The sequence below is a fragment of the Neodiprion pinetum genome, chromosome 2 (genome assembly GCF_021155775.2).
Source record: "Neodiprion pinetum isolate iyNeoPine1 chromosome 2, iyNeoPine1.2, whole genome shotgun sequence".
Classification (NCBI taxonomy): Eukaryota; Metazoa; Arthropoda; class Insecta; order Hymenoptera; family Diprionidae; genus Neodiprion; species Neodiprion pinetum.
The window spans coordinates 42,395,094-42,419,434 of NC_060233.1; the positions used below are offsets into that span (position 1 = coordinate 42,395,094).

A 24,341-nucleotide genomic window follows, 5' to 3' on the forward strand; every position below is an offset into this window, starting at 1 on the left:
TAAAGAAGCCGCGAGATCGACTACACGGGAGTATGAGGTGTATAATATAGGTATACACCCACCCCTATACGTATAGCGTAGTGAAAAGTAACGCGGTTGCGAATTCATCCACACTTGTCATCCGGCAGTAGTAAGTGGATACAAAGTTTTGACGTGGCCACCCGGGGTTAAACCAAAAGTTTTCCAGTTCATTCGAGGAGGCCGAGTCTTTTCTACCATATACTACCCGAACCTTGGAACTTTAACCAGACAAACTTTTTCGTTCATTCTCTGCAGAACTGGGAACACTTTTCTGTTAAACTATATTTTATTCTCCCCCTCCTATCGTGAGCTGCTCACACGCACATGCTTCAGAGAACAAATACGGGTTGTTCTAATTCTCTCCATCCTTTTTTTCTTGGCCCTAAACCGTGTTAGCTGAACTCACCGCCAAGTATTTCACCAGAGCTAACCTGCGTTAAGCTAACATTCCTAAGACCTGCGCACATACCAAAGTTTCAGGACTCTACATGTCAAGTGCTTGTTTTCTCCCATAAAACGATGGACAGAATTTTGAACGCGAAACTGAGGGATTAATTACGCGTGGTGCGATCTCAAGTTCACATCTCGGTTGGAAGTCCTTTGAACCAAGTTAGTTGGTATCGTATCGAATCGTACGTATGTCAAATACTGTACGTATTGAAAAATCGTTTATAAGATTGTATTTCGAACTAATTGTGTAAATGGGTTTTCGTAACTTCGAATCAATCACCGCAATGCAAACCGCTTGTTAAGAGACACGAACCACTCAAACAGTTGGAAGTAATCATGGGAAGAGTATCGGCGAGTTTCTATCTGTAAAGTAGGATGTAAATTGATAACTCCAAGAGTTGAGTTCCTAGAAGTTGAGGCCATATCATAAAGTCTCGAAACCTGCACGAGTATAAGTTTTGATAATAAGACACGACTAAAGGACATATGTGTAATTCTGTTCCGCAGATCATCGATGGAAACGCAAAGACGGAGGTTAGCAACAGAAAGGACCCGGGAGTTTTCTGCGGAGAGTCGGAGCAGCCGCAGACTTTCATATCGGAGACGAGTTTCGTGCGGGTTCTCTTCCACGCGGAAAATTTCACGGATCAAACCTACTTCAGCTTCGATTCACGGGCTGAACAGCAGACCGAGGTCTATCTCAGGTACGGTCAGCACCCCGAGCTCTACCCGAACCGACGCGGCGAGGTGGTGCCCGGAAGCTACTGCGAGCGGGTCTTCAAGGACTGCAGATTGCAGACATGCTACGTCCAGAGTCCGGCATACCCGGGGGTTTATCCCCGCGCCCTGCACTGCAAGTACCGCCTGAACACCAGGCTCCCCTTCATAAAGCTCTACATCGAGAACGAGGAGTTCAACATAGACGGGCAGCGGTGCGAGAACATAATGACCTGTCCCATGCGCCCGATAAGCTCAGGCTCCCAGCACTGTCCCTACGACTACATCCGCGTCTTCGACGGCATGAACGAGACCAGTCCGGTGATCGGTACCTTCTGCGGAATGGGGAAGTTCCCCTACAGCATTATTGGCACGAGCGAGGACCTCTACGTCGAGTTCGTCTCCTCGCCGGCTGGACCGTTGCTGAACACGGGCTTTCACTTCAACGTCGGGAACTGGCCCGGCCACGTCGAGACCGCCGGGGTGAAGAACGGCAGCTGCGACTGGTTGCTCAGCAGCGAGACCCTCGGTGCTGGTGAGGGGATATTTCTGTCGGTGGCTCACTGGTACCCGCCTCACACGAGCTGCACCTACTTGCTGAAGGGCCGTCCGGGGGAAATCGCAAGGCTTTACTTTCCAAGCTTCAGGGTGAACCGGATCGAGTCACCGATCCAGCTGTACGACGGGGACTGCGGCGAGAGCCTTACCCTCTACGACGCCGACTGGCCGGACGACGCGAGGATCATAAAGACATTCTGCGACACGTTCAGCAGGCCGATGGAAAAGCACGACTTCGTGTCGACTTCGAACGCTCTGTTCGTCAGGTTCGAGAGCAAGACCGGAAGCTACTCTGGTAGTTCGTTGTACTACTGGGCTCACTACGACTTCTTCAACGCGACAAAGTTCGGCGAGGCTGTGCCGAACACCGAGTGTGACGAGACCTTCGCAGCGTGGAAAGCCCAGAGTGGCTACCTCCGATCACCGCTCAACACCCTCGTCTACAAACGTCCCGGCGATCCGCCGAACGACCTGACCTGCACCTACAGCTTTGTCACCGACAAGCGGCTCTTCGCTCGCGTCATACTGACCGTCGAGGCCGTCACCTTCAAGGATCATCCTTACGCCCAGTGCGGAATGTGCTGGGACAGCCGGGCCGATCGGATCATCGTTAAAGAGCCGCTACCAGGGTCCGGAAAAGGGAGCTGCGTTTGCCGGCTGGGAAACGGCTCGCCGCCCCTGAGGATCGTCTCCCGGGGTGAAAAGCTCGATCTGAAACTCTTGGTGGACGGGGCCCATGCCGCGGCCAGCTACTTCAAGCACTCGTCTCCGCTATTCGAGGCCAAGTACGAGTTTGCGCACAGTCCGCTATGCGGACCGGCCCTTTTTCCCGCGACCACCGACGGCGAGATTGAATTTCCCCATTACGAGGCCCTCGGCTACGTGACTCCTCCACGCTCGATCAAGTGCATATGGGAGCTACGCGTAAATCCGGAACGAGACCTGTGGCTTCACTTCGACAAGATAAAGTTCGCCTCGCGTTCGTGCGAGGACGGCAAGCTGGATATATTCCTGCCCGGAATGACCGAGCCGTACCTCGGTATCTGCGGGGAGAACGTCAGCGTCGTCAGGGAGATGCCGATCCTCTCGGCCGCGCAGCTAGGCCCCGTCGGGCCCATTTCCGAGAGCCACGAGGACGAACCTCCCGCCGTCATAATCCAGTTCACCGGGTCGATGGCGCCCGCCCGAGCGGCCTTCAAGATCGCATGGACGGAGCTTTTCCACCTGCCTCGCGACGAATCCGGAGCTATAAAAACCCTGAAGCTCGAGGACTGTGGCTTTCGGTGCCCCGGTGATGCCGTATGCATCTCGACCCGCCTTCTCTGCAACGGCGTCGTCAACTGCCCGACGCCGACCGGCACCGCCTTCAACGCCAGCTTCCCCGAGGCCGATGACGAGTCCCCGCAAACTTGCGGAGGGCCCGTTGCCGCCGACGGAAGCGGCGTCGTTGGGCCCGCCGGTTGGGCCGGGGCTGGACTCGGTGCCGGACTCGCCGCGCTTCTCGGACTCGCGTGCTTCGTTGCTGTTTGTCGACTCTGTCGACGCCGCGGAAGGTCTAGGGATATTCACGTACCTTACTGATCATCGGGATACTCTCATCCTTGTACAACGCGAACGTAACGCCTTTGTCACGCGATACCCTGGATGCGTGCCTATATGCCTGCCGTGATGTCGTCGCGTCATCGACACCCTGACGCTTGGCTCTTCATCGGCACACTTTGCAGCATGGCAATTGCGCTACAAACCGGATTTCGTATCGTACGAGTTGATTTTTATTATTCCACAAAAGCATACCGATCAGTTGGGGTGTGTTCATTGGGATTGTCACTTTGCAATGTGTCATCTGGTGGGGTAAAATCAAACCGATGCAACCAGGCTGACAGCTGACCGTTGACCGTAGATTTTCGCGTGTGGATAGTAGAACAGGTATATTATTGATTGGGTTTAATTAATTTGTGTGACATGAGTAATTTAAAAGCTCAAGAATTACGATTTGCCTCCATTAAAATTAAAAACTCAGGTTACGCGGTGATGAAATGGCGCCGATAACCGGGTTCCGAAGTCATGAGGACATTTTCCAATTCTGGGGTGAAATTTGTCAACCCTAGTTTCTCCGAGTGAATTGATCCAATTGCAGATTCAATTAAATCGAGCAATTGAAGCACTAGTCGAATTTAAACTGGTGAGAGTGATGAAATCGGAGTAAGGAAAGTTTTTCCGAAGCAATTGAATCGTGAAATTGAAGACCTTATAATCTTATTCAGCTTGATCTTCTCTTCTATGAAACTTAAATATTTGGCTCGGTAAAATTCGAATCCGGCCTTGTTCATTTTTCAGCGAGCTTTGACAGCAGCGCAGGCGAGTTTTTAGCTCGGCTGAACGTGCTTTGTTATCTTTCGTGTACCTATTACAAGGCAGCAGATATCGACGACATTCGTCGATGACACATTTTGTAGTTCACAGTAATAATCGATCGTTGAGCGCACACAGTGTTGATACCTGTAGGTATATATATACCTATAGTACATGTATACCGGTATAACTGGGATGGTATGAATTATGGATGAATCCGTGCGCGAATACCGACTAAAATATGAGGACGCAGGGAAATTTTTTATTCATTTTTCTTCGGTGTTCGTTTTGTTTCGTGCTTGGTTATTTGTGCATTTTTTTTTTTTTTTTTACTTTTTTATATTTTTCACGTTCCTGCCGAGCAGCAACGAGAGAGGGTGAAAGAGATGGCTTGGTTCGTTCAAATTGTAAATGAAAACACATTTGTGAGTATGTGACATCTGGGACGGTCGTAAAACTTGCTCGTGTCATATGCGACTTTCGCATCGACGTACGTACGTACACGTATTACGTAGGTATACCTATAGGCATACAGCCATTTATGAAATACTGTATTTTACCGATGCATTTGAGATAGGTATGCGTTCGCGTACGTGAGAATATGAAATTTCGTTGATGGGGGAGAGTTTGTGAATTGTATCGGTATAGAATCAGTATACAATAAAGGAAACACGTGATGATTCTGAGTGAGTGTCTTTGTGTGTGTATGTGTAAAAACTCACTGTCATTATACGTATATGATCGTTCTGCAATCATGTTGAACGATTTACCTGTATACCCAAACCAATGTAAACGAAGAAGGGCTGAAGCGAAGAAAAATGGAAAGGTCGTAGGAAGATTCGACGAATGAATGGACGTAAGAGGGTGTGAAAAATGTCCGTGGTATTCGCTTTATGAATTTTCTACGGCGTTTAACGATCCCTAATGGACCGTGAGGCTAAGCTCCTCGATATTGTAGCAGCATGCCTACCTGTACCCTGGCCCATATAGAAGAGGGGAGTAAATCGAGGACTGCTAATGTCAAATTTATGCCCCGAAAGGCGGGCAATAATGATTCGGGAATCGAGCAGCAATCAGTCGTCCTCGTCAGGTGATTTTATTCCCACCCTCTCTGTATCCACGACATTAAGCGCTACGGCGGGTTTGCACGGGGTGTGGGAGACGCGATCAGACAAGCTTTTAGGAGAATTGTCAATGCCTGACAATGAGGAGAGGAGCAGCACCGGCTTAGCGCCACGGTATTTCTATTCCTTCATCTTCACTGTCTTTTTTCCTGTTCTTTCGAAGCGACGGGTTTACAACAGCTGCAGAAATTTGTGCGAAATCCTAAAAAAATTTCACGCTTGTAAATAGCCAGTGTTTTTAGTAGAATGTAGGACAATCATAGCCGTACACAGGATATTATATGTATAAATAAATTAATTAATATGCAAATATAATATAAATAATATATATATAAATATATAATATATAAATTATGTACGATAGATTATACAAATTATAATGTAACGGTGTGTAATTACTCTTGTACACCATTGTAACGATATGATTATTATATTTTTTACTAATAAATAACGAAGCGCGTTTACGGTGCGCCGTCGAGCCAGGTAAATAAGTTACATACCGGATCTTATACACAGTCCTCGTTCGGTGTAACGGTCTTCGCATCGATATCCCATCCCGTCGTGAAACGGCAATCAATTTCTTGCCCCGATTTCGCTTACGTGATAAGGCGGGTACACCCAAATATCCAAATATCCTTGCGGCAGATACTTACAACGGGCGTCGTGTGCATAGCCGAGGTTCTCCTTGTTTCTGTCCTTCGGAAGCCGGACTAATTTCAAAGCGGAAATTGCTTTTATTTAAATCTTATGTTAAGTAACCCAATTTGGACGGTCGGACCGACCTGACGAGAAATAAGCTAACCGAATACCCACCTCCGAGTAAAAGTTCGCCGTACGAATCCTTCGCACTGACGCGACGGCGTAAGAAACTCCGTAACTAATTAACCAGAATTCTACTAATGACGGAGACGCCAAGAGTGGGAATAATTAAGACTGCGCGGAGAATTCCTCTCGTATTTCATTTTCAATAAGAAGCAAGGCTGGTTTGAAAATCTTTTCTGCTCGGGACAGTGGCAACGCTGTAATACCTCCAACTGCAGCGTAAAAATAAAAAAAGGGAAAAAGCACAGGATGTCAACATCGTACATTTCAAACCAAGGTTTACGTAGTCGTACGGCGAAAAGCTGATTCGCCTCGTAGCTGAATTCTCGATTCTATTAAATCGAATTCACTGTTGCAACTCATACGCGCACATATATCATACGTTTTGATGCAGTATCTGTAATAATAAATATGGGCTATTCCGCGTCAACCGGATCAGTCATCTCTCAGATATTTTTTTAATTTGGCATGTGGATTGTGTGGGACGAGTTAGATTTTTGTGCCAAAGCGCGAATCTCATAATGCAAAATTCGATTTTTTATTAACAATAACAAATTAGACTCCCATTTTTTTCAAAAATTCATAACTTCGGCAAAAAATTAGATACAATATATTTTTTTTTTCCAAATTACGCGGAAAGCTCCATAGAATTTAAAAAAAAATACGAAATGGTAAAAACAAGTTGTTATCAATTGTTTATTTAACAATTAATTTTTCAAAGATTTTCAAAACAGTGACTGACACGATCAAAAAATTTTTTTAAAATTCTGACATGTTCCTTGAACTGTACTACAACCTGTGAATTAATTTCAGAGGGGTGTTTTTCTTCGTTGTCGAGTAAAAAATCATTGAAGGTGTCGATGCGCATGAAATTGCGGCCCGCCGAGTCTCTACGTCATGGCGGGCGGCCGGTTGCCGTCCACCGCTACACCGCGGTGGCGTCGCAGCGTTATTTTAGAGTCATTTTCACGATGTAGGACATGATTGAAGAATCTGAAAAAAATACTGTACCTTCACAAGGCCTGCTCAAAGCGATAAGTGAAGTTTCAGGAATGTGTTTTTCACCGTTTTTTTATTACAGAGATTTAAAATAACGGTTACACACCATGAGAGTGCACATAAATGATAATAATTACATAACTTGCTACTTATTTTAAAATAATAACACATTCTTGAAACTTCACTTATCGCTTTGAGCAGGCCTTGTGAAGGTACAGTATTTTTTTCAGATTCTTCAATCATGTCCTACATCGTGAAAATGACTCTAAAATAACGCTGCGACGCCACCGCGGTGTAGCGGTGGACGGCAACCGGCCGCCCGCCATGACGTAGAGACTCGGCGGGCCGCAATTTCATGCGCATCGACACCTTTAATGATTTTTTACTCGAAAACGAAGAAAAACACCCCTCTGGAATTAATTCACAGGTTGTAGTACAGTTCAAGAAACATGTCAGAATTTTAAAAAAATTTTTTGATCGTGTCAGTCACTGTTTTGAAAATCTTTGAAAAATTAATTGTTAAATAAACAATTGATAACAACTTGTTTTTACCATTTTGTATTTTTTTTTAAATTCTATGGAGCTTTCCGCGTAATTTGAAAAAAAGAAATATATTGTATCTAATTTTTTGCCGAAGTTATGAATTTTTGAAAAAAATGGGAGTCTAATTTGTTATTGTTAATAAAAAATCGAATTTTGCATTATGAGATTCGCGCTTTGGCACAAAAATCTAACTCGTCCCACACAATCCACATGCCAAATTAAAAAAATATCTGAGAGATGACTGATCCGATTGACGCGGAATAGCCCATATTCATATGATGCAGACCACGACCGTACCGCGTATTGATTTCGCTTTAAACTCACGTGAACACGCGATGATTTGAAGCAATTTCGTCGACTATGTGCGGTAATTGCGTACCGTTATCACTGCAGATTTTACATACATATGTTTACGGTAGCGGGCAATAAAGCGACTGTTCGGGATTTTTATTTCATTTACATTATACTCATACTCTTCTTTCATTTATGTCGAATCACGCGATTACCATTGACATTTTGCATAACGTGCATTAGCGGATTCGATTAGCGAATTCTAATTCGCTCGTTCAACTCGCTATGAAGCATACTTATACAACTTTGCACGAATCTGCCTGCGTCGAAACTCCCATCGGTCGATTTATTACTTTTATCTTCATTCCTGCACCTGTAATGAAATTTTAAACAGAGATTAATGTAAAACGGCTTCCATCCCGCAACTGAGCTTTTAATCTCCTTTGTACTCACGGGGCTCGACCTGGTGGGGCGCGAACGCCTGCAGCCCAAGCTCTGTAGGTATTCTCTTTGAGTTCTGTGATATTGCTACACCAACTGTTCGATAATCCATTTCCACTTGGGTTCAGATAATAAAAGATACTTTTATTCCGCATTCCGCATTCCGTTACAGCTATGCCCGTCTACACACATCACATACATATTCTTCACGATTATAGAGAGATATAGATTTAAGAATGAAATTTATTCTCGTTATTCGCATTATCGTAAAGTTATACTGTAAAAAATACAAATTCAAATCGACAAAGAAGAAGCCTCGAACATTTATCCGATAGGATGCTTTCGACATTGCCATTCGTCACTGCTGTAACCGCACGGGCCATTGCTCAAGCTTTTATATCTTATGTCATATACGCACATAGATTGAGAAGAAAAGTAAAAAGTCACGGAGAGTCGGAAGAATACACCATTATGCAGCATATTCGTTTGCAGCGGTGAAGAAGGCAGCAAACAAACATGGCGTCGCGATGATGAATAACAATTTGTAATGCAAGGTGTCGGGCTTTATGAATAAAAAGCGCCACACTCGATTCAATATCTTCACGTAGCTTCGATATTTCTTTCACATGAAAATTTAATTACAACAGTTCACAACGTCAAAATGATCTTAGTGAATTTAAACGAATATAACATTATCAATCACTGTAAACGGAAAGGGGAAAGAGAGAAGCCATATTGGCTAACAGCACTACGACGTAGTCTTCATGGCGGACTATTTCAAATAGTTTGGCGGTGTCATTAGGGTGGTTCTCTTTCTAAACTTGTTTTTAAGGTACGAAAAATACTGGGGAAAAAGAATTGTCGCAAAACTTGGAAGAAGTAGGAATATATTTCGAGGTCGCCAACGATTATTTTAATACTTTTTAAAAGTTAAAAAACGGACCACCCTACAATGTCGTATATTCAACACAAGGCATTCGCATCGTACGGCGTATCTTGAGGCGGCGACTTGGCTCATAATGTACGCACAGCGTAGGAGGAATTCCGAAATTATACATCCACAACCTACCGCGGTAACGGGCAGATTGTCAAATTTAAACAATCGGGTGGCTGCAGGGTTGGCGCTGGAGCCGCTTCGCGCCAACTTGTAACAATGGAACGTCGGATATGACAAAGTACGATCGCGCGTTGCCGGAGTCTCGCGATTGTTTCAAAGTTTACGGGGATCAGCCCAGTTTGATATACTGCATTGTTCCCCGCGGCCGTTGGGTTCGGTTGATTTCACGCCAGTATTTAGTCGACCCTCCGCAACCTCCCGCCCGCGATCGCCGACACGCACTGGAAACTAGGAAAATGCTCGATCTCTTCGACTCCCTCAAGGCGCTTCTGCAGGAGGAAACCGCCCGCGTCGACAACATCGTCTTCAGGCTCCATTCACGGGCGACCGTTATCCTCCTCTCGGCCTGCGCCATCCTCGTCACCGCCAAGCAGTACATCGGCGAACCCATTTCCTGCATCACGGATGGAACTATCGGTACAACCGCATCCCCCCCCCCCCCCCCCCCCAAAAAAAAACGTACCCGATATCGTTCATTTATCATTCCGCAACTCAGCTGGCGACGAGTTTTTAGGTTATATTGTACTTTCTTACAGACAAACATCACCCTCTAGGGTTTTATATTTTCACCCAGAGCGATCATCGAATCGTTAATCTCTCACACATTTAATTGTCAATTTCGTACGTTTTGATTTATTTTAATTTAATTTAATTTGTGAGGGGTTATTTTGCCCCCTCCCGAAATTCCGCAGTCAATTTCTTTCGCAAAATTTCCGTGTCTTTATTCCGCGTACTAATTATTCACATTCTTCCGACTCGATGGAATAAATTGACGTGACGTACAGCGTCACGAGGTGCAGACTTGCAAACAATGGTTATATAACGCGTAGATCGGCTAAAACGCGATCGAAAAGAAATTAGGTAGCCGCTGGGTGCAGCATGTTGAAAACGTTTTTGATTAGCTATCGGAAAACGTTTAGGTCGCGTTATTGAATGACTCGAATAATTCCACCTCATCTTACCCTGCGGGCGGCTGCTTCAGCCTGTTATTATACCTATAAAGTAAAATACGCTCCACCGAATACCAACGCTGATCTTATATACGAGATATTTATCTCGGATCTTCTCTTATTCTCTACCGTCTACTGCACAGGATTATACGATTCGGTATCGACCCTGCCTCCATGAGCTGAATCATGCATCAGCGGTTAATTTCATTTTAATCGAATCCAATGTATTGTTTTTGCACTTTTAAATATGAAATATTTCGAGGATGCTCGTGAAGAGTTAATGTTAAAAAAAGAATAATCAGGTAACACGACTACCCTGATGTACGCGGTCTGTTCTTAACGTAGGTCGTCTGACAAGTGTCCTGGACAATATTTTTCCAGCATTATCGGTCGGCAGCTGAAGCTGAAGTAGATGAAAGAAAACACAACGATCTGGTTAATTCCCGAACGTTGAACCCTTTTCATTACCAATTTGTAATCCAATTGCCTCAATTATCACGACCCTTATCAATTTCCCCGAACCTTATCCGGCAGACAAGGACTCCGTGAACGCCTACTGCTGGATCTACAGCACGTTCACCGTTTCGCGGCACTTGACCGGAATCCCGGGAATCAGCGTGGCCAGTCCTGGTGTGGGCCAAGCACTTGAAGGCGACGAAATTCACCGTCATCGCTACTACCAATGGGTGGGTGCGTTCCCGCCAAGGGAGTAGAGTAATGAATTTACGTAATCCCAGCTAACGAGGTTGTCGAGGTCCCGCAAAAGGGGAACACCTCGCACGGTGGATTTTCCGCGGTACAACGTATTCCCTGCATGTCTTCCGGGGTATTGTAACTAAAACGTTTTTCCCCCCAAAATTGAACGAGCAGGTATGCTTCGTCCTCGTGCTCCAGGCCCTGATGTTCTACACACCCCGAGCCCTCTGGGGTGTCTGGGAACGTGGAACCGTGAGACTCCTCTCCGTGAATCTCGACAACCCGTTCTACCGCGACGAATGGACTAAAGAGAGAAGGAACCAGCTGGTGGAATACTTCGCCATCACGAATCTGCATACTCACAACTTCTACGCCTTTAGATTCCTTACTTGTGAAATCCTCAACTTCTGCAACGCGGTATGGGTCTTGGTCGTTAAAACATATTTTCAATTTAAATATCGCGATTACCTACCGCACCTGATTTCCTTTACGACAGCTGCCAATTGGAATTTCACCGTCTGTATACGTGTATATAATAATGTACTTATAATTCGATGAAAATTCAGTCACGATTCGATATTCATGACTTGCCCTCGTCAGATCTACCGCGATCCTTGTGGAAACGCGAACGATGAATTAATTAACGCAACGTCGAGTCCGAAAATCGCTACAACGTTAAAAACAAAAGCACGCGAAATAACCGAGCCAATCCTTCTGGGTATTTAAGTCGTTGATTTTTAATTAAGGCAGGTTCGTTAAAAGCTTGGCGAGCAGTCAGAAAAAGCTCCTTCATCTTTTCCTTTGATTCAGAAGTTGAAAGGAAGCTCAACGTTCGTCAGTCGGCGGGCTAAAAGGGCGCTTTTTAGGAGATGCCCGGACTACAATATACAATGGGCATAATACTAAAGATCCGAGTGAATCGGACGTAGCTTTTAACATTATACAGATTGGCCAGATGTATCTGCTCGACGTGTTCCTGGAAGGACAATTCACTAAATATGGACCAGCGGTAACGGCGTTTGCGATTGAATCGAGACCGTTCCAAAGAGTGGACCCCATGACGAGGCTTTTCCCAAAGATGACCAAGTGCACCATCCACACCTTTGGCGCTTCGGGTTCGCCGCAGACCCGCGACGCTCTTTGCGTTTTGCCTCTCAACGTAGTCAACGAGAAGATATTTGTCTTCATCTGGTTCTGGCTCGTGTTTTTGGCCGCAGTTAGCGGCCTCGCCGTTGTTTACAGGTACTGTATCTTAGAGCTGAAATCTAATTTGCAATATTTACCATATCGATTTTTCGTACGAATTTTTATGCCACAGAATGATAGTCTTCTCCCAGCCGTGGGCTCGCGTTTATCTGCTGCGAGCAACGGCCCAGCTTATTCCACGATCTCAGGCTGAGACGATTGTGCAAGCTTTTGATATCGGCGATTGGTTCCTGTTGCATCAACTCAGTCACAATATAAACCCGATCGTTTTCTGGGAACTCGTAAACGAGCTCGCATCGAAATTCTCTGGAAAGCTCGCCAAGGAGAAAGTGGAAAGTCTTGAATTTATCTGAATGTAATATACTAATAAACCGTGGTATTAATGGTATACAAATTTTAAACCATAATTATCGTGCTCCTTTAATTATATGTGTACCCCTAAATCAGTTTTTATCGTATGCTACAACTTGCATTTTACTTTCCTGATATCTAACGTTGAACAGAAATCGAACGCAAGCCCGAAGAATATAGTCAATGAATTTCATCATAAGTCGAACATGTTCATTTAATAACATATTATGTATATAATTCTATAACATACAAAATCATGCGAAACCATGAGAAAGAATAGAAGCATCCTGCGTAAAAAGTTGATGGTAATGAGATCTTTCTGACGAGAATATTGACGAAAAAAAAAAAATCGACGAACGGAATGAGAATCGTTATGCGGAGGAATTATGAGATACTATCAGAACAAGATAATTAATTACGGTGCTTGTCGTGGTAATTGATTTCTGAATAATCAATTCAACTTCGTGATAGGATGTTATGGGTTATCGAAGATTTTAGGCATTACAATTTAATTATCTCGATGTAATTCGAGGTGATACGGGATTAGTGAATTCGAATATTTAAACATGCATGTAAAATTATAATATTGATCTTCATATTATAGATATGTATAGATTCAGTTGCTGTATAGTGTAACAACTCTAGTAAACTTGCGAAGACACAGATTTCCCTAAAGTACCTCCAAAGTGTTTGAATCCATACTTTTCGCGGGTTTTTTCCCGCTTTGTCAAAGTTATCGACGCATGAGCTGACATCTATGAGGCTGTCAGCTTGACAGTTTGAATGTCAAAACGCGGGGAATTGGATTCGGTTGAGGCGGTTCTGTATCTCGCCGGGTGGCACTACACGTGGTATCGTTGAAAATAATCAATTCCGTGAGAGCCGAGTGAATAACCTCAAATCCTGACGGGCACGCGAAGACCCAAAAAATGTGCAATTTCCGGGTGAAAGTCGACCTGTCGGCCTTCTACGATGACGTGAGGCGTTTCAGTTGGGTCTACGTCGACAAAGGCACGGTAACTTGCATCTGCCACCTTCAAAATCACATCGCCAAGGTTTTCGACATACAACAACCGTTACACTTGCTCCTTCACACCGGCGAGTATTTACCGCCGAACGAAGACGCCCGTATTTTGAAAGAAAATGAAACAATCGTGTGAGTATCACATTATCTCTGTCTCTCTATTCCGTTCTGATGAAATCGCGATTCAAATCTACTTACCCAAAATGCGACACGTCCTATATTTCAGCGCTGTACCTGGCACTGGATTACAAAATGATCAAGATTCTGGCAAAGCTGAATCAGATGTTCAGGTCGATACAAGCTCCATCATTTCATCTTCAAAAAAACATAAACAACCCACTGCGGAGGAAAAGAATGAAAAGGGTTCGATCGCAGATGGAAATGATTTTCACAACTCAACGGGTGAGACTAATTCTTAATGATTCAAACCCCACAGTTTGAAACTGAAATTTTTTATGTAATTGTTATTATCGTTTCTTTGTACAGAAACTACCAATGGAAATACATTATTTCTGAGCGTGGTGAATGATTCTCAAATAGAGAGCGCGTCAGAATCAAAGATGGAAGTTGGTACGCTGGATGAAAATCTGGTGCAAGGTTCGCCACCCTTTAAAAATAAGCGAAAACGCACACGTCAAAGAAAGTCTAAGACCAAAGAACAGCCAGAAGAACCTGTTGCAGCTGAACTAGTTGAGTCTGAATACAAGAAGCCAAAGATAATAAATTCGGTCACGATTCCTAACGGAAAGCATATACGCTTTGGCGATGTCGAGCAGCAAGAATTTGACAGCTATGATAGCTCTGCCTCGTGCGATTCCAGGAAGCCTTCAACGAGAGAAACCACCCCTCGGAGTAAATCTGTCCCGAACTCTAGTCTTTCCAATCTTTTAGCCCTGCGTCAAAGTTCGACACCGATAACATTTGCAGCACAGAAAAAACTTGAAAAAAAACAGCAACCGCGACACGATTCCTACGAAGTCAAGGAATTATCAACTGAAGATTGCCAAACCCCTACAAGATTCACAGAGGTAAAGGTAGATCCTGAGAAACACGTTTTAATGGAGAGCAAGGCACGAGTCAACGATATCATTGGGTTCAAGGTAAATGCTCGATGAGCTCCTGGATGAAAACCTACATCAATTTATTGAGGGACTAATTTAAAATGGTGGTTTCAGATGTTGAAGATGGGCCAAGACTACACGCCGCAAGTTTCAAAGTATGTGACTGCGCAAGTATCTCAAATTTTGCCGGACAATTCAACCTACGTCTTCGAGATCATAGGTACAGCAGTAATTGATTTTTACTATCTTTTGGTTTTTTTTACGATCCTAAGTAAGAGACTTTGAGATTAGTGCAGGATTATATACGATAAATAAGAAGTTAATCATTTGAGAAATCGGGGTTATTCAGCGTAAAATAGTTCTATCGAATTCTAGAGAAAATAGCAATTATAATTTTGCCAACATCGAGAAAAAAAACTATCGAAAGAAATTCATAATTTCAAAATTTATAATATCTTTTGTTTAATACACTATTTTTTAGATGGGAAAAGAGAGATACAAGCTCCACAGGGAAAGTTCGATATTGAGACCGATGAAACAGAGAACAAAGATTCGAACGCGTTTGTCCTAAATTGGTCACAACTCATTGAACCTCGATTGATGTACCGTGGAAGTTCCGAGTAGATGGTACACTTTTATCACAGATCATCCATGTTCTTTTTTTTTGTTTTCATAAATCAATAACGCTTTATTTTTGTCGCACATGCAAAGGACGAACTTTTTAAAACTGAGAACAAATTGCCGTTTGCTGTCGAGCTTCGGCAAAGTCGTAATTTAACGTTGTATAAGTCTTACATTTTATTATTATTTTTTCCGTTGATGTTACAAGTATCCCAATTTTAAGAAACGAAAGATAAACTTTAGATATAAGCTGTGTTTGGAAATGAATGCGAAGTTTTGCCGACAACATTCCGCCGAATATATTGGACGGAGATATTTAAAAATTCGAGAACGTCCTAGTTGGTGAAACTTGATTGACTGTCAGAAAATTCATCAACATTTATTTATTGTAACTGATCAATGAATCGTCTCGTATTGTTAAATTTCTTCTGCATTGTGTTTAGCGCCTGAATCACCGCAACCCTTCTAGCACCATTGAGTTTCTCTGGTAATTCACAGATGACAGCTCTGCCCAAAGTAACCGCTAAATATAGCAATGCCGTATTATTTTTCGGTCTCACTTAATTTGTTTACACCTCTAAATTTCGATGTAGTTAAAACAGCATGACTTCAAAATCGGGTCATTTTCATATCTTATGTAAAGAGTAATCGCCGCATCAATAATCAACGTTTCACCATCGGAGAACCGGCTGAAGAATCAGTTGAACGTCAGTTAATTTTATACAAACAAATAATACGTAGAAAACTGTGTATATTCTAAATTACTTTCACCCGCTGCATGAGCTTTTTTTTTATCCCTGTTTCCTCAGCCACACCCGATGAACGGTTTAATTTTATCTTGTCATCAATCCTTACCAGCATTTCAATTTCGTACGAGATTTCAACATTCTTTACGGGTGAACCTGACGTAAGAGAATGCGCTGCATATTGCTGTTTTAAGTTTAAGATATTTCTAACCTATAACGTGATTGCAATACTGTAATTTTGAACTGAAAAGCTAAGATGCAATAAAAACTAATCATATTTTATTATTATTTAATGCCTTGCTTCTTCAATTAACCAAGCTTGAAAAATTATGGTTTTCGATCACAGTCCCTCACCGTGTAAATTATTCCTTTATTCTCATGTTTTTCACCATCCAATTCCATTATCAGCCTTGAGTAGTTTTATACCGGGACCCGATAATTTTTTGGTATTTTATACTGAAAATCGCAATTCATATTTTCATTACAATTGAATCTCTCACTTCCTTATTTTACGTTAGAAACTTTCTTTGAAGAAATGGATAATAATCGGAATTCGAAATCAAAAACACGCAAGAAGCACATGAAACAAAACGCTTTACCACTCTTGAGACCAGACATTATGTTGATAACCAAAGATGTGATGGTCCCGGTAAAATTGCCTCCTCCTCCTGGGAAACTATTTCCCATTCAACAAAAAACTGAAAAGAAAAAGTATGGAGTTGCCAAAATGCAGAGATCTGATACACAGGCGTTGAAACCCCTTGTGAATTGTGAAAACCTCCGAAAGAACTGTATTGATCCATTGATTCAGGTGCGTTCCATAAACCAACCCTTACTAATGGTGAAACACAGTGATGATCTACTATTTAGGATTATATTTAAATTAGCCTCCTGGTATACTCACTCTTTTTCATTTGTTCCTCAACTAATTTCTCAGGTGAGCGATATCACACATGCGACGAAAGCACGTATAGATGTCTTTCCCAAATCCCAATCTTGTTATCATCCCCGAAAAAATGTGCTTACAAAGAATGCTCATATGGATGAAAAACGATCAGTATCATTAAGGAGTGAAAAGCCAAGCTCATCATCAAATTCAGAACTATTCCAATTTGGTCAAAGTGATAGAAGTAGTATTTCACCGACTCCAAAGATATCACTAGTAGATAAGCTTTCGGTTCAATCATCTAAAGACTCAGTGAACACTGTACCTACGCCTCTCGAAACTCAGTCGTGTATTTCTATCAAATCACTGAACATGATAGACGATTCGTTAACAAAAGTATTCTTAAATATGATTTCAAGTTCGGAAAGTGAGAGCAACGTCGATTATGCTGCTCAACCAAGCACTCAAGCTGAATATGATCTTAGAACTCCTGTGGCCAATAATGTTAGTTCAAATGTAACTGAAAAACCAGTTGGAACTTTTTCTTTCCATCATGCTTATTCAAACAATAACGAACGAATCGAATGTACGAAAGGAGGTTTGGAAGATTGTATAAATTCTGACCTCTGTATTTCTACAAGTAACCAGGAGTGTCACGAACAAGTTGCTAATCAAGTTTCAATTCCTACAAAAGAATGCGATGTTGATCTGGATGATTGTGATATGAATAAGCTGACGAGTGATGCTAAAGTAAGTTTCTTGCGGCAAGATCAAGGATGTCTGCAAGATTCCTGTGAAGATGAATATGAAAATGAAATAAAACTCGTCACAAATGATACAGATACTAATGATCGAATGATACAACTATCAATGGATGTTGACTACCTGTTGCAGAGTTTAATATCGAATATTTTAAATTTAGAATGTTCTAATAACTCCAATGAGTGTATTATTGAAAAAAGATACTCACCATGTATTCTCCCTCATCCCGAATCCCATTCCGGGAAACAAGAAGTTGAAAAATTAGGGGATAACTCGAACGAACGACTTCCAAGGATTGTTGGATTAAAGTATTCATTGCACGATTTACTTCGTACAACTTTAGACTCAGATGACCATATTCTCCCTTGTACGGAGCAACTAGACATTGACTCAGAACTCAAATATTCTCGGCAAGATCTGTTAGACTGTTCGTTAACTCGTGAAGGTAATGAGGAACAATTGGGAACAGTTAACTGTCATCTCAATGTTGATGGAAATCTAAGCGATCAGCAAGTAGAGATTAAATATTCATGGCAGATAATACCATTGAAGAATGAAAACTTACAATTAGATGACGTTTGTAATTCTAAACCGAAGGTACAAAATTGTGAAAACCATTCAAAGCTCACTTCAACCGAAGATCTTCATCTAATTGAGCCTGAATATCAATATTCATGGCAAAGACTGACATCTAAGTATCTTGCAGAAAAGAGTAAAGAAAATTGCTTGTTTGACATAAAGGAACTTGCAATGAAGGTTAGTGATGCGCAAGAGAAATGTACTGAGAGTGAATGTATAAGGAACAATTTTAACTCGATCTCAAGTAATAGTTGTGCAGAAAAGGGTCAATCAGTAGAACATAATAGAAGAACCATAGTGAATCCCCCATTGGATAATATTATATCATCTAGGCTACCCCAAATCAACATAATAAGTAATGCCACTGCTGACATCACAAGTAAATACAGAGAGAATTTTCTAGAGTATCCTTCAAAACCTGGGTTGTATAATTCCTCCATTTCCTATTCCTCTATTTCCAGTATCAAGCAGGTCATAGCAAATCTCAATGAAATGGTAACAACGCAGAAAGGCATGCTTGACGCTTATGTGAAAGATCATGGATTAGATAGAGACGTCAAACAAACTAAAGCAGTAGAAAGTACCGTGAGAAATACAGCGGAGAAAGTTGAAATTTTTCCCTCAACTTTGCACGTATTAGGAGATTACATAGTGAAGGATATTCGTCCTGCAGATATGAGTAATTTGAGATGTTTGTTAGATGCAAATAATGATGAGATGGTACAAGACCATTCGTTATCAGAAGAAATAGTGTCTGCGGAAAACGCTACTCTTGATGAACGCATCAAAAGGGCTTTAAGTGGAAAAATACTTTGTAGAAATGATAGACCTGTTACTTTAGACATTGGCCTGTTGAGATCAATCGATCATTCTCCCAAACTAATCGTAGATCCAAAAAAAGATGATCCAAGCTTGTCCAGTGATCCCATTTCCTATGACATCAATAACTACCTTACATCAATTCTTGCACCCAATGATAATTTTTACACTAATATCAGCAATTCAATACATAACAAATGTGGAACTTGTAATTCTGACGAAAATAGAATTAGTTTATCATCGGAAATTCTAGAAACTGAGCAAATACCAACTGACGTCAATTGGAAAGCCGAAACTGCAGAGATGGAGAAGCAAGCATTGGAACCACCGATGGATTTGGCACAACATATCAACAAGGAAAAAGATGTCCAGAGTGACAGTTTACCGTGTACAAAAAATACAGTGTCCAAGCCGAGGCTCCAAGTCAGTTTCACTGAAATAAAGGAGGCTGGAGACAATAATACGAAAAAAGATGAGCTTACGACGAGATTAGAAAATGCAATGAGCAGATTACAACAGTGTCAACAGCATATTGATGCAAACTGGAATCTCGACTACTCTGTGCTTGATATTGAGGAGGGCATTAGTGACGAAGGAGTCCAGCTGCCAGAACAAGTAGAAGCACACATTAAGGATATCATCAAATCCGCTGAAGAGTATTTAGCCAAATTAGATGAACAGTTGAATGACCTCAGAAATGCAGACGACCAGGTAGGCGTTTTCCAGTCTTATTGTTAGAATTAGATGAGGATGAAGGCACTATCACAGCAAAGGAAACACTATTGTTCTTTTCATTGTAGATAATAAACAGCAGTGAACGAACATTGAAGAACATTGATGAAACATATCAGCTTATATTGGACAACTTGTGTAAGGAGATCAAGAAGAGACGAGATTTAGTGAAATTGGAAACCGAGGTGCTTAAATGCGAAGGCCTTGCTCCCTTGAGAGCCTGCAAACAAGAAGTAGACGCTCAAATTCGCAGCACTCGACATCTGATAGTGTTAACAGATACTATGCTCACAAATCCTGTTACCTTCAACAGAGACAGACTTGGAAAGATTATCACCGCCACGAGCCACATGGGGAGGTATGCATCATAGTAATTTTCAATCATGTCATTTATACAATTGCTACTTTTCTTTACGTTTAAATTTTAGGATACCAGCAGTTCCGATGCTCGAGGAGCTACCCTACGTGACATTCAGTCCACCTAGTGAGGAAGCAAAGAAAGAAATTCTAGATCGAATATCGTGCTTGGGCTGTGTGTTGCGAATGGGTCCTGCACAGTTTACAGAAGTACTTGATCGACCAGCAGGTCTACGGCTAAAGTGGCACATTGTAGATCCTGAGTATGCTTCCGAGGAGCAAACATTCATAGTGCAAAAAGCACTAGGAGAAATTATCGAGCCGACTTCACCTGCTTTTGAAACTGTTTACGTAGGCCCTGACACGTCATGTTTCATCAGAGAAATACCCGTCGATCAACCAATCACCCTAAGGGTGGGAATCCAAATGCCCGACACTGCTTGGAGCATTCATCGGATTACCCGAACTTCAATACCAGCCTACTGTAATTGCCAATGCCAAAAAAACACGAGTCAGTAAAAACAAACATTGTAGTACCCAAATCTAATTCGATAATCTCGATTTCAGCTTGGGACATGAACAATGCGGACTATCTTGTTACAAACAGTGGCCGAATTGCTACCAAGATTACACGGAATCTTAGCACACTGTTATCTCGGAGTGCACAGTTCGGCACGGACCACATTATAGAGTTCAAAGTAAGTTAATAAATATGGAAAAATGAATAATATACATTTGATAATGACCGATGTATATACTATAGTTCTTAGAGACAGCGTCAGGGAGCAATAATGAAGGAATTGGACTAGTACTAGAACCTGATGGTGTGAACGAAAGCTTGAAGAGGAGCAGAGCACTTTTGATAACGCCAAATGGTAACATATTCATAGACGGAGAAGAGAAGCTGATGCAATTGCCCAAAATGCAATTGGGCACAAGGATAATATTCACGAGTGAGAAAAAGGATGACGATACGCTCAGAATGACCATAGAATGCGCGAACAAGGCCGTTACTTACGACTGGACTATACAAACACCACTGCACTTTGCAGCCAGATTTTTAGAACACAACAAATGGAACTTTATGATCAAATAGAAACAGATACACGTACAAGAATGCTTTTATTTACATAAAAAAGGAAACAAAATACTGGAAGAGATGAAAAAGAGGAAGAAAAAAAACAGACACAGACAAGTATTTACTTACACCCCGTTGAACGAGTTATGAATTTTTAAATAAATCAGTGCCTTATATTATTATTATTATCATAATGATTTTACATTCATTCCATCAGCCGGAGCAACCGCGACATCCACAATGGATGCACTCGACTATTCTTCCCTCCTCCAACTTTCCCTTCGGAACCCTGCAGATGCAATTTGTACCAAAATTTGTATCTCTGGTTTGGATACATCGCAGGCAGCACAGATTCTCATAACCAACCTTCTTCCACTTGGCTATTAGATTCTTGTCAGCTATATTCTCATTGAGACAGTAATCATAGAGTTCTGAAATTAAATTCAAGCCCAAATCAATACAAATTAGTGAGGAAATTTCCGAGTAGTATTTGATTAATATTTATTCAATCTATACTTCTCTTTCTCTGGAACGAGAGATAATTCACGAACAAAATTTTTCCAAACATTAAGGTTCTGCCCACTACTAACCTCTGCTGATGGCTTTGCGACGATAAAATAAATCGTAAATGTAACGAGATTTCTGATGATGAATTTTAAATATGGGCCACAACGATTCTTGTTTTCTCTTTCCTTCGTGTGGCTCGGTTTCAGCTGTAAAACATGAAGCAAGAAATTTGTGAAATTGAGCTAATCTTTGGTTATGTCGACATCGTATGGATTGATTATTAACCTTCTCGCATTTTTTGTTCCAATTCCTCCAGCGTTGGCTCGATCAATTCCCAACCATCCGGAGGTGGCTTCTTGCTTCTTCGAACTTTCGGCATACTCGACTTGAGGCGAAATAAAGTAAATCAATCTAATCAATCGAATACTACTTCGAATGGTTTTGTTTGACGTTTACGCAAATTCCTTCCTGGTCATTGGTCAATCAAAGAAGCAGACAATGGCCACGAAGTAATACTTCATGACAATGGCATCTGGCGATGATAGACCCAGGTGTGTGCAAAAAAATTTCGCCAGATGGCGCATGTTGTAGGTTTTTTTATCGCTTCAAGCGTATGCTCGTCAGTTTGTCCTTGAACTGGGTTGCTCGTAGTAGTTGCCTGTTAAAGCAGCAATACGGAGCTTGACAAGAGACTGAGCGGTTAGGAGTATCGAGTGAAAATTAGGGCCAGCGGAGTGAAGATAAATACATAATTGTGGAATTTTTTTTATCCAATATTCGTCGAAGGTTATCCTATATTTGATTCGCCGAAAAATGCCACGAGGTTAGTAGACGGGAGGTGAAAATCTCCATTTTCGTAATCAGTACGAAATACCAGTGTACAAGTACGAAATGTAATACACGAGCACGTTCTTGTACTGAAATCATTCTGGACTCCCGCGGACCGAATAACCAATAGAATCGCATATTTTCCAGGAAAGTTCGTTAATCACAAGGGCAGAAATCGCCGCTTCACGAATCCTGAAGAGTTGGAGGAGCAGCGAAGGCAGGAAGAAAAACAACGACAGTGGAGGGTTAGCATTTTGAGGTTAACTTTTGTGAGCAATAATACACGTCCCGGAATTTGCCTGTAATAAACTTGTAACCCATCTGAATACAGCAAACAAGAGGAGATGCGAGTTCCAGTGAAGAGGAGGAGCAGGAACAATCCAAAGCAGCTGGCAGTGACAAGCTGAAGAAAGTCGATGAGTCTGAATCGGAAAGCGACAGTGAATCCGAGTCGGACTCGGACCCAGATGTAATGCGGATTCCTTGAAACTCTTACTTTTCTCCGTATTACACGAAAACTTATATGACATTCAAGATTTCCATCATTCTATTGTCGGTAGTTTAATTTATCAAAACTATTGCCTACAACGATGGCACAGTTCGTTCAACAAACATCATTTTATTCAGTCACGTGATACCGTCTAATTAAGAAATGTATTGCATCATGTTACCGACAACTGTGTGACTCACATTTCCTTGCCATTTTTATTTTTGCTTGTTTTCAATCCTCAAAACCTAATGGCATTACGAAAACAATTCTATGTTACCAATAGTGAACCAGCTCCTTGAATCATATAAATAAAATCCATTATTTACAGGGGAAAGCAAAGGGGGTAGAAAATCTAATTCAAGTAGAAAATCCGAATAGGGTGCAGAAAAAAGTGAAGAAATTATCCCAGCTGAATGAGGCGCTAGCGAAATCATCCAAGCCCGAACTTTCACGAAGAGAAAGGTACTTATTGATCTGATAAATAACTACTCTGAATGCAACATGATTTGCAATGTGTTGTTCGACTGGTAGTTATTCCAATCTTGTAACACAATACGTTTTGGGTCGTAGGGAAGAACTGGAGAAACAAAGAGCAAAGGCAAACTACCAGAAACTCCATGCTGAGGGTAAAACAGATGAAGCACGTGCGGATCTGGCTCGGCTAGCAATAATTAAGCAGCAGCGAGCAGAGGCTGCTAAACAGCGGGAGGATGAAAAGAAACAAAAGGAATTGGCACAACAAAAAAAGACGGAATTAACACAGAAGGCTTTGGGAAAACGTTCCTAGTGCAATTAATAATCGTTTTATAATAAGAATTATGACGAATATTACTATTACCATATTATAATCATAATACTAAAAGACTCACTCTTCTCTTCACTCGCGTAATTACATCGCAATTTATTGAAGCAACCAAACAAAAATCACTAAGCGGTCTATTACGTTTGTTTCATGGATTTGTATTTATTTGTATGAATACAGTTTACTAAACTAATATTAAAGATATCTTTAATTTTCATTACACTTCGAATTCACTAAAACTTTATCTTCCGAAAAATAACGCCCGGCAGAGAGCAACTGAATCAACACTTCAAACGCTTCAAACGGACAGTGAATGCTAAGATAGTGTAATTAAGATAATGCGTAGTTCAGACAAATAATAATGGTGTTCTGTAGTACCGGTGCAACCAGCAGACATACCACTTAACACAG

The 24,341-nt window shown here is 41.8% G+C and overlaps 6 protein-coding genes across 8 annotated transcripts in view; 5 read left to right on the top strand and 1 right to left on the bottom strand.

Moving 5' to 3' along the window:
- The window catches only part of LOC124211735 (uncharacterized), an 83,395-nt gene extending 77,678 nt beyond the window's left edge, over positions 1 to 5,717 (top strand). For all 3 annotated transcript variants that reach the window (XM_046611088.2, XM_046611086.2, XM_069133494.1), the window contains exon 4: positions 979 to 5,717. In XM_046611088.2, the coding sequence (XP_046467044.1) occupies positions 979 to 3,327 (2,349 nt within the window). In that variant the 3' untranslated portion in view covers positions 3,328 to 5,717. The remainder of the gene's footprint in view (positions 1 to 978) is intronic.
- A 3,820-nt stretch (positions 5,718 to 9,537) lies between these two features.
- LOC124211249 (innexin inx2-like) lies at positions 9,538 to 12,665 on the top strand. The gene is made up of 5 exons (XM_046610113.1): positions 9,538 to 9,852; positions 10,920 to 11,071; positions 11,256 to 11,498; positions 12,028 to 12,323; positions 12,400 to 12,665. The coding sequence occupies exons 1-5, from the start codon at positions 9,672 to 9,674 to the stop codon at positions 12,638 to 12,640; spliced, it is 1,113 nt and encodes a 370-aa protein (XP_046466069.1). The 5' UTR covers positions 9,538 to 9,671; the 3' UTR covers positions 12,641 to 12,665.
- A 757-nt stretch (positions 12,666 to 13,422) lies between these two features.
- On the top strand, positions 13,423 to 16,378 carry LOC124212701 (uncharacterized). The gene is made up of 5 exons (XM_046613053.2): positions 13,423 to 13,794; positions 13,889 to 14,064; positions 14,149 to 14,762; positions 14,838 to 14,943; positions 15,205 to 16,378. The coding sequence occupies exons 1-5, from the start codon at positions 13,568 to 13,570 to the stop codon at positions 15,345 to 15,347; spliced, it is 1,266 nt and encodes a 421-aa protein (XP_046469009.1). The 5' UTR covers positions 13,423 to 13,567; the 3' UTR covers positions 15,348 to 16,378.
- LOC124212697 (cytokine receptor-like factor 3) lies at positions 15,314 to 21,327 on the top strand. The gene is made up of 6 exons (XM_046613049.2): positions 15,314 to 15,350; positions 19,390 to 19,847; positions 19,937 to 20,226; positions 20,297 to 20,709; positions 20,793 to 20,923; positions 20,989 to 21,327. Exons 2-6 carry the CDS (start codon positions 19,440 to 19,442, stop codon positions 21,319 to 21,321), a joined length of 1,575 nt encoding a protein of 524 aa, XP_046469005.1. The 5' UTR covers positions 15,314 to 15,350; positions 19,390 to 19,439; the 3' UTR covers positions 21,322 to 21,327.
- A 1-nt stretch (position 21,328) lies between these two features.
- Positions 21,329 to 22,339, bottom strand: l(1)10Bb (BUD31-like protein). Its single transcript, XM_046613057.2, has 3 exons — positions 22,096 to 22,339; positions 21,894 to 22,016; positions 21,329 to 21,734 (listed from the first exon to the last, which is right to left on the bottom strand). Exons 1-3 carry the CDS (start codon positions 22,187 to 22,189, stop codon positions 21,517 to 21,519), a joined length of 435 nt encoding a protein of 144 aa, XP_046469013.1. The 5' UTR covers positions 22,190 to 22,339; the 3' UTR covers positions 21,329 to 21,516.
- Positions 22,340 to 22,433: 94 nt separating this feature from the next.
- Positions 22,434 to 24,147, top strand: LOC124212702 (28 kDa heat- and acid-stable phosphoprotein). Its single transcript, XM_046613054.2, has 5 exons — positions 22,434 to 22,633; positions 22,786 to 22,883; positions 22,970 to 23,107; positions 23,457 to 23,590; positions 23,699 to 24,147. The coding sequence occupies exons 1-5, from the start codon at positions 22,624 to 22,626 to the stop codon at positions 23,913 to 23,915; spliced, it is 597 nt and encodes a 198-aa protein (XP_046469010.1). The 5' UTR covers positions 22,434 to 22,623; the 3' UTR covers positions 23,916 to 24,147.
- Positions 24,148 to 24,341: the final 194 nt, after the last annotated feature.

Excerpts from the sequence above, each read along its gene's own strand:
- LOC124211249 (XM_046610113.1), top strand. The coding sequence starts at position 9,672 with ATGCTCGATCTCTTCGACTCCCTCAAGGCGCTTCTGCAGGAGGAAACC. Across the intron at positions 11,499-12,027 it reads TCCTCAACTTCTGCAACGCG|ATTGGCCAGATGTATCTGCT; the intron begins GTATGGGTCTTG and ends AACATTATACAG. Across the intron at positions 12,324-12,399 it reads GGCCTCGCCGTTGTTTACAG|AATGATAGTCTTCTCCCAGC; the intron begins GTACTGTATCTT and ends TTTATGCCACAG.
- LOC124212701 (XM_046613053.2), top strand. The coding sequence starts at position 13,568 with ATGTGCAATTTCCGGGTGAAAGTCGACCTGTCGGCCTTCTACGATGAC. Across the intron at positions 13,795-13,888 it reads AAAGAAAATGAAACAATCGT|CGCTGTACCTGGCACTGGAT; the intron begins GTGAGTATCACA and ends CCTATATTTCAG. Across the intron at positions 14,763-14,837 it reads ACGATATCATTGGGTTCAAG|ATGTTGAAGATGGGCCAAGA; the intron begins GTAAATGCTCGA and ends TGGTGGTTTCAG.
- LOC124212697 (XM_046613049.2), top strand. The coding sequence starts at position 19,440 with ATGGAGAAGCAAGCATTGGAACCACCGATGGATTTGGCACAACATATC. Across the intron at positions 19,848-19,936 it reads TCAGAAATGCAGACGACCAG|ATAATAAACAGCAGTGAACG; the intron begins GTAGGCGTTTTC and ends TTTTCATTGTAG. Across the intron at positions 20,710-20,792 it reads AACTTCAATACCAGCCTACT|CTTGGGACATGAACAATGCG; the intron begins GTAATTGCCAAT and ends TCTCGATTTCAG.
- LOC124212702 (XM_046613054.2), top strand. Across the intron at positions 22,884-22,969 it reads AAAAACAACGACAGTGGAGG|CAAACAAGAGGAGATGCGAG; the intron begins GTTAGCATTTTG and ends ATCTGAATACAG. Across the intron at positions 23,108-23,456 it reads AGTCGGACTCGGACCCAGAT|GGGAAAGCAAAGGGGGTAGA; the intron begins GTAATGCGGATT and ends CATTATTTACAG.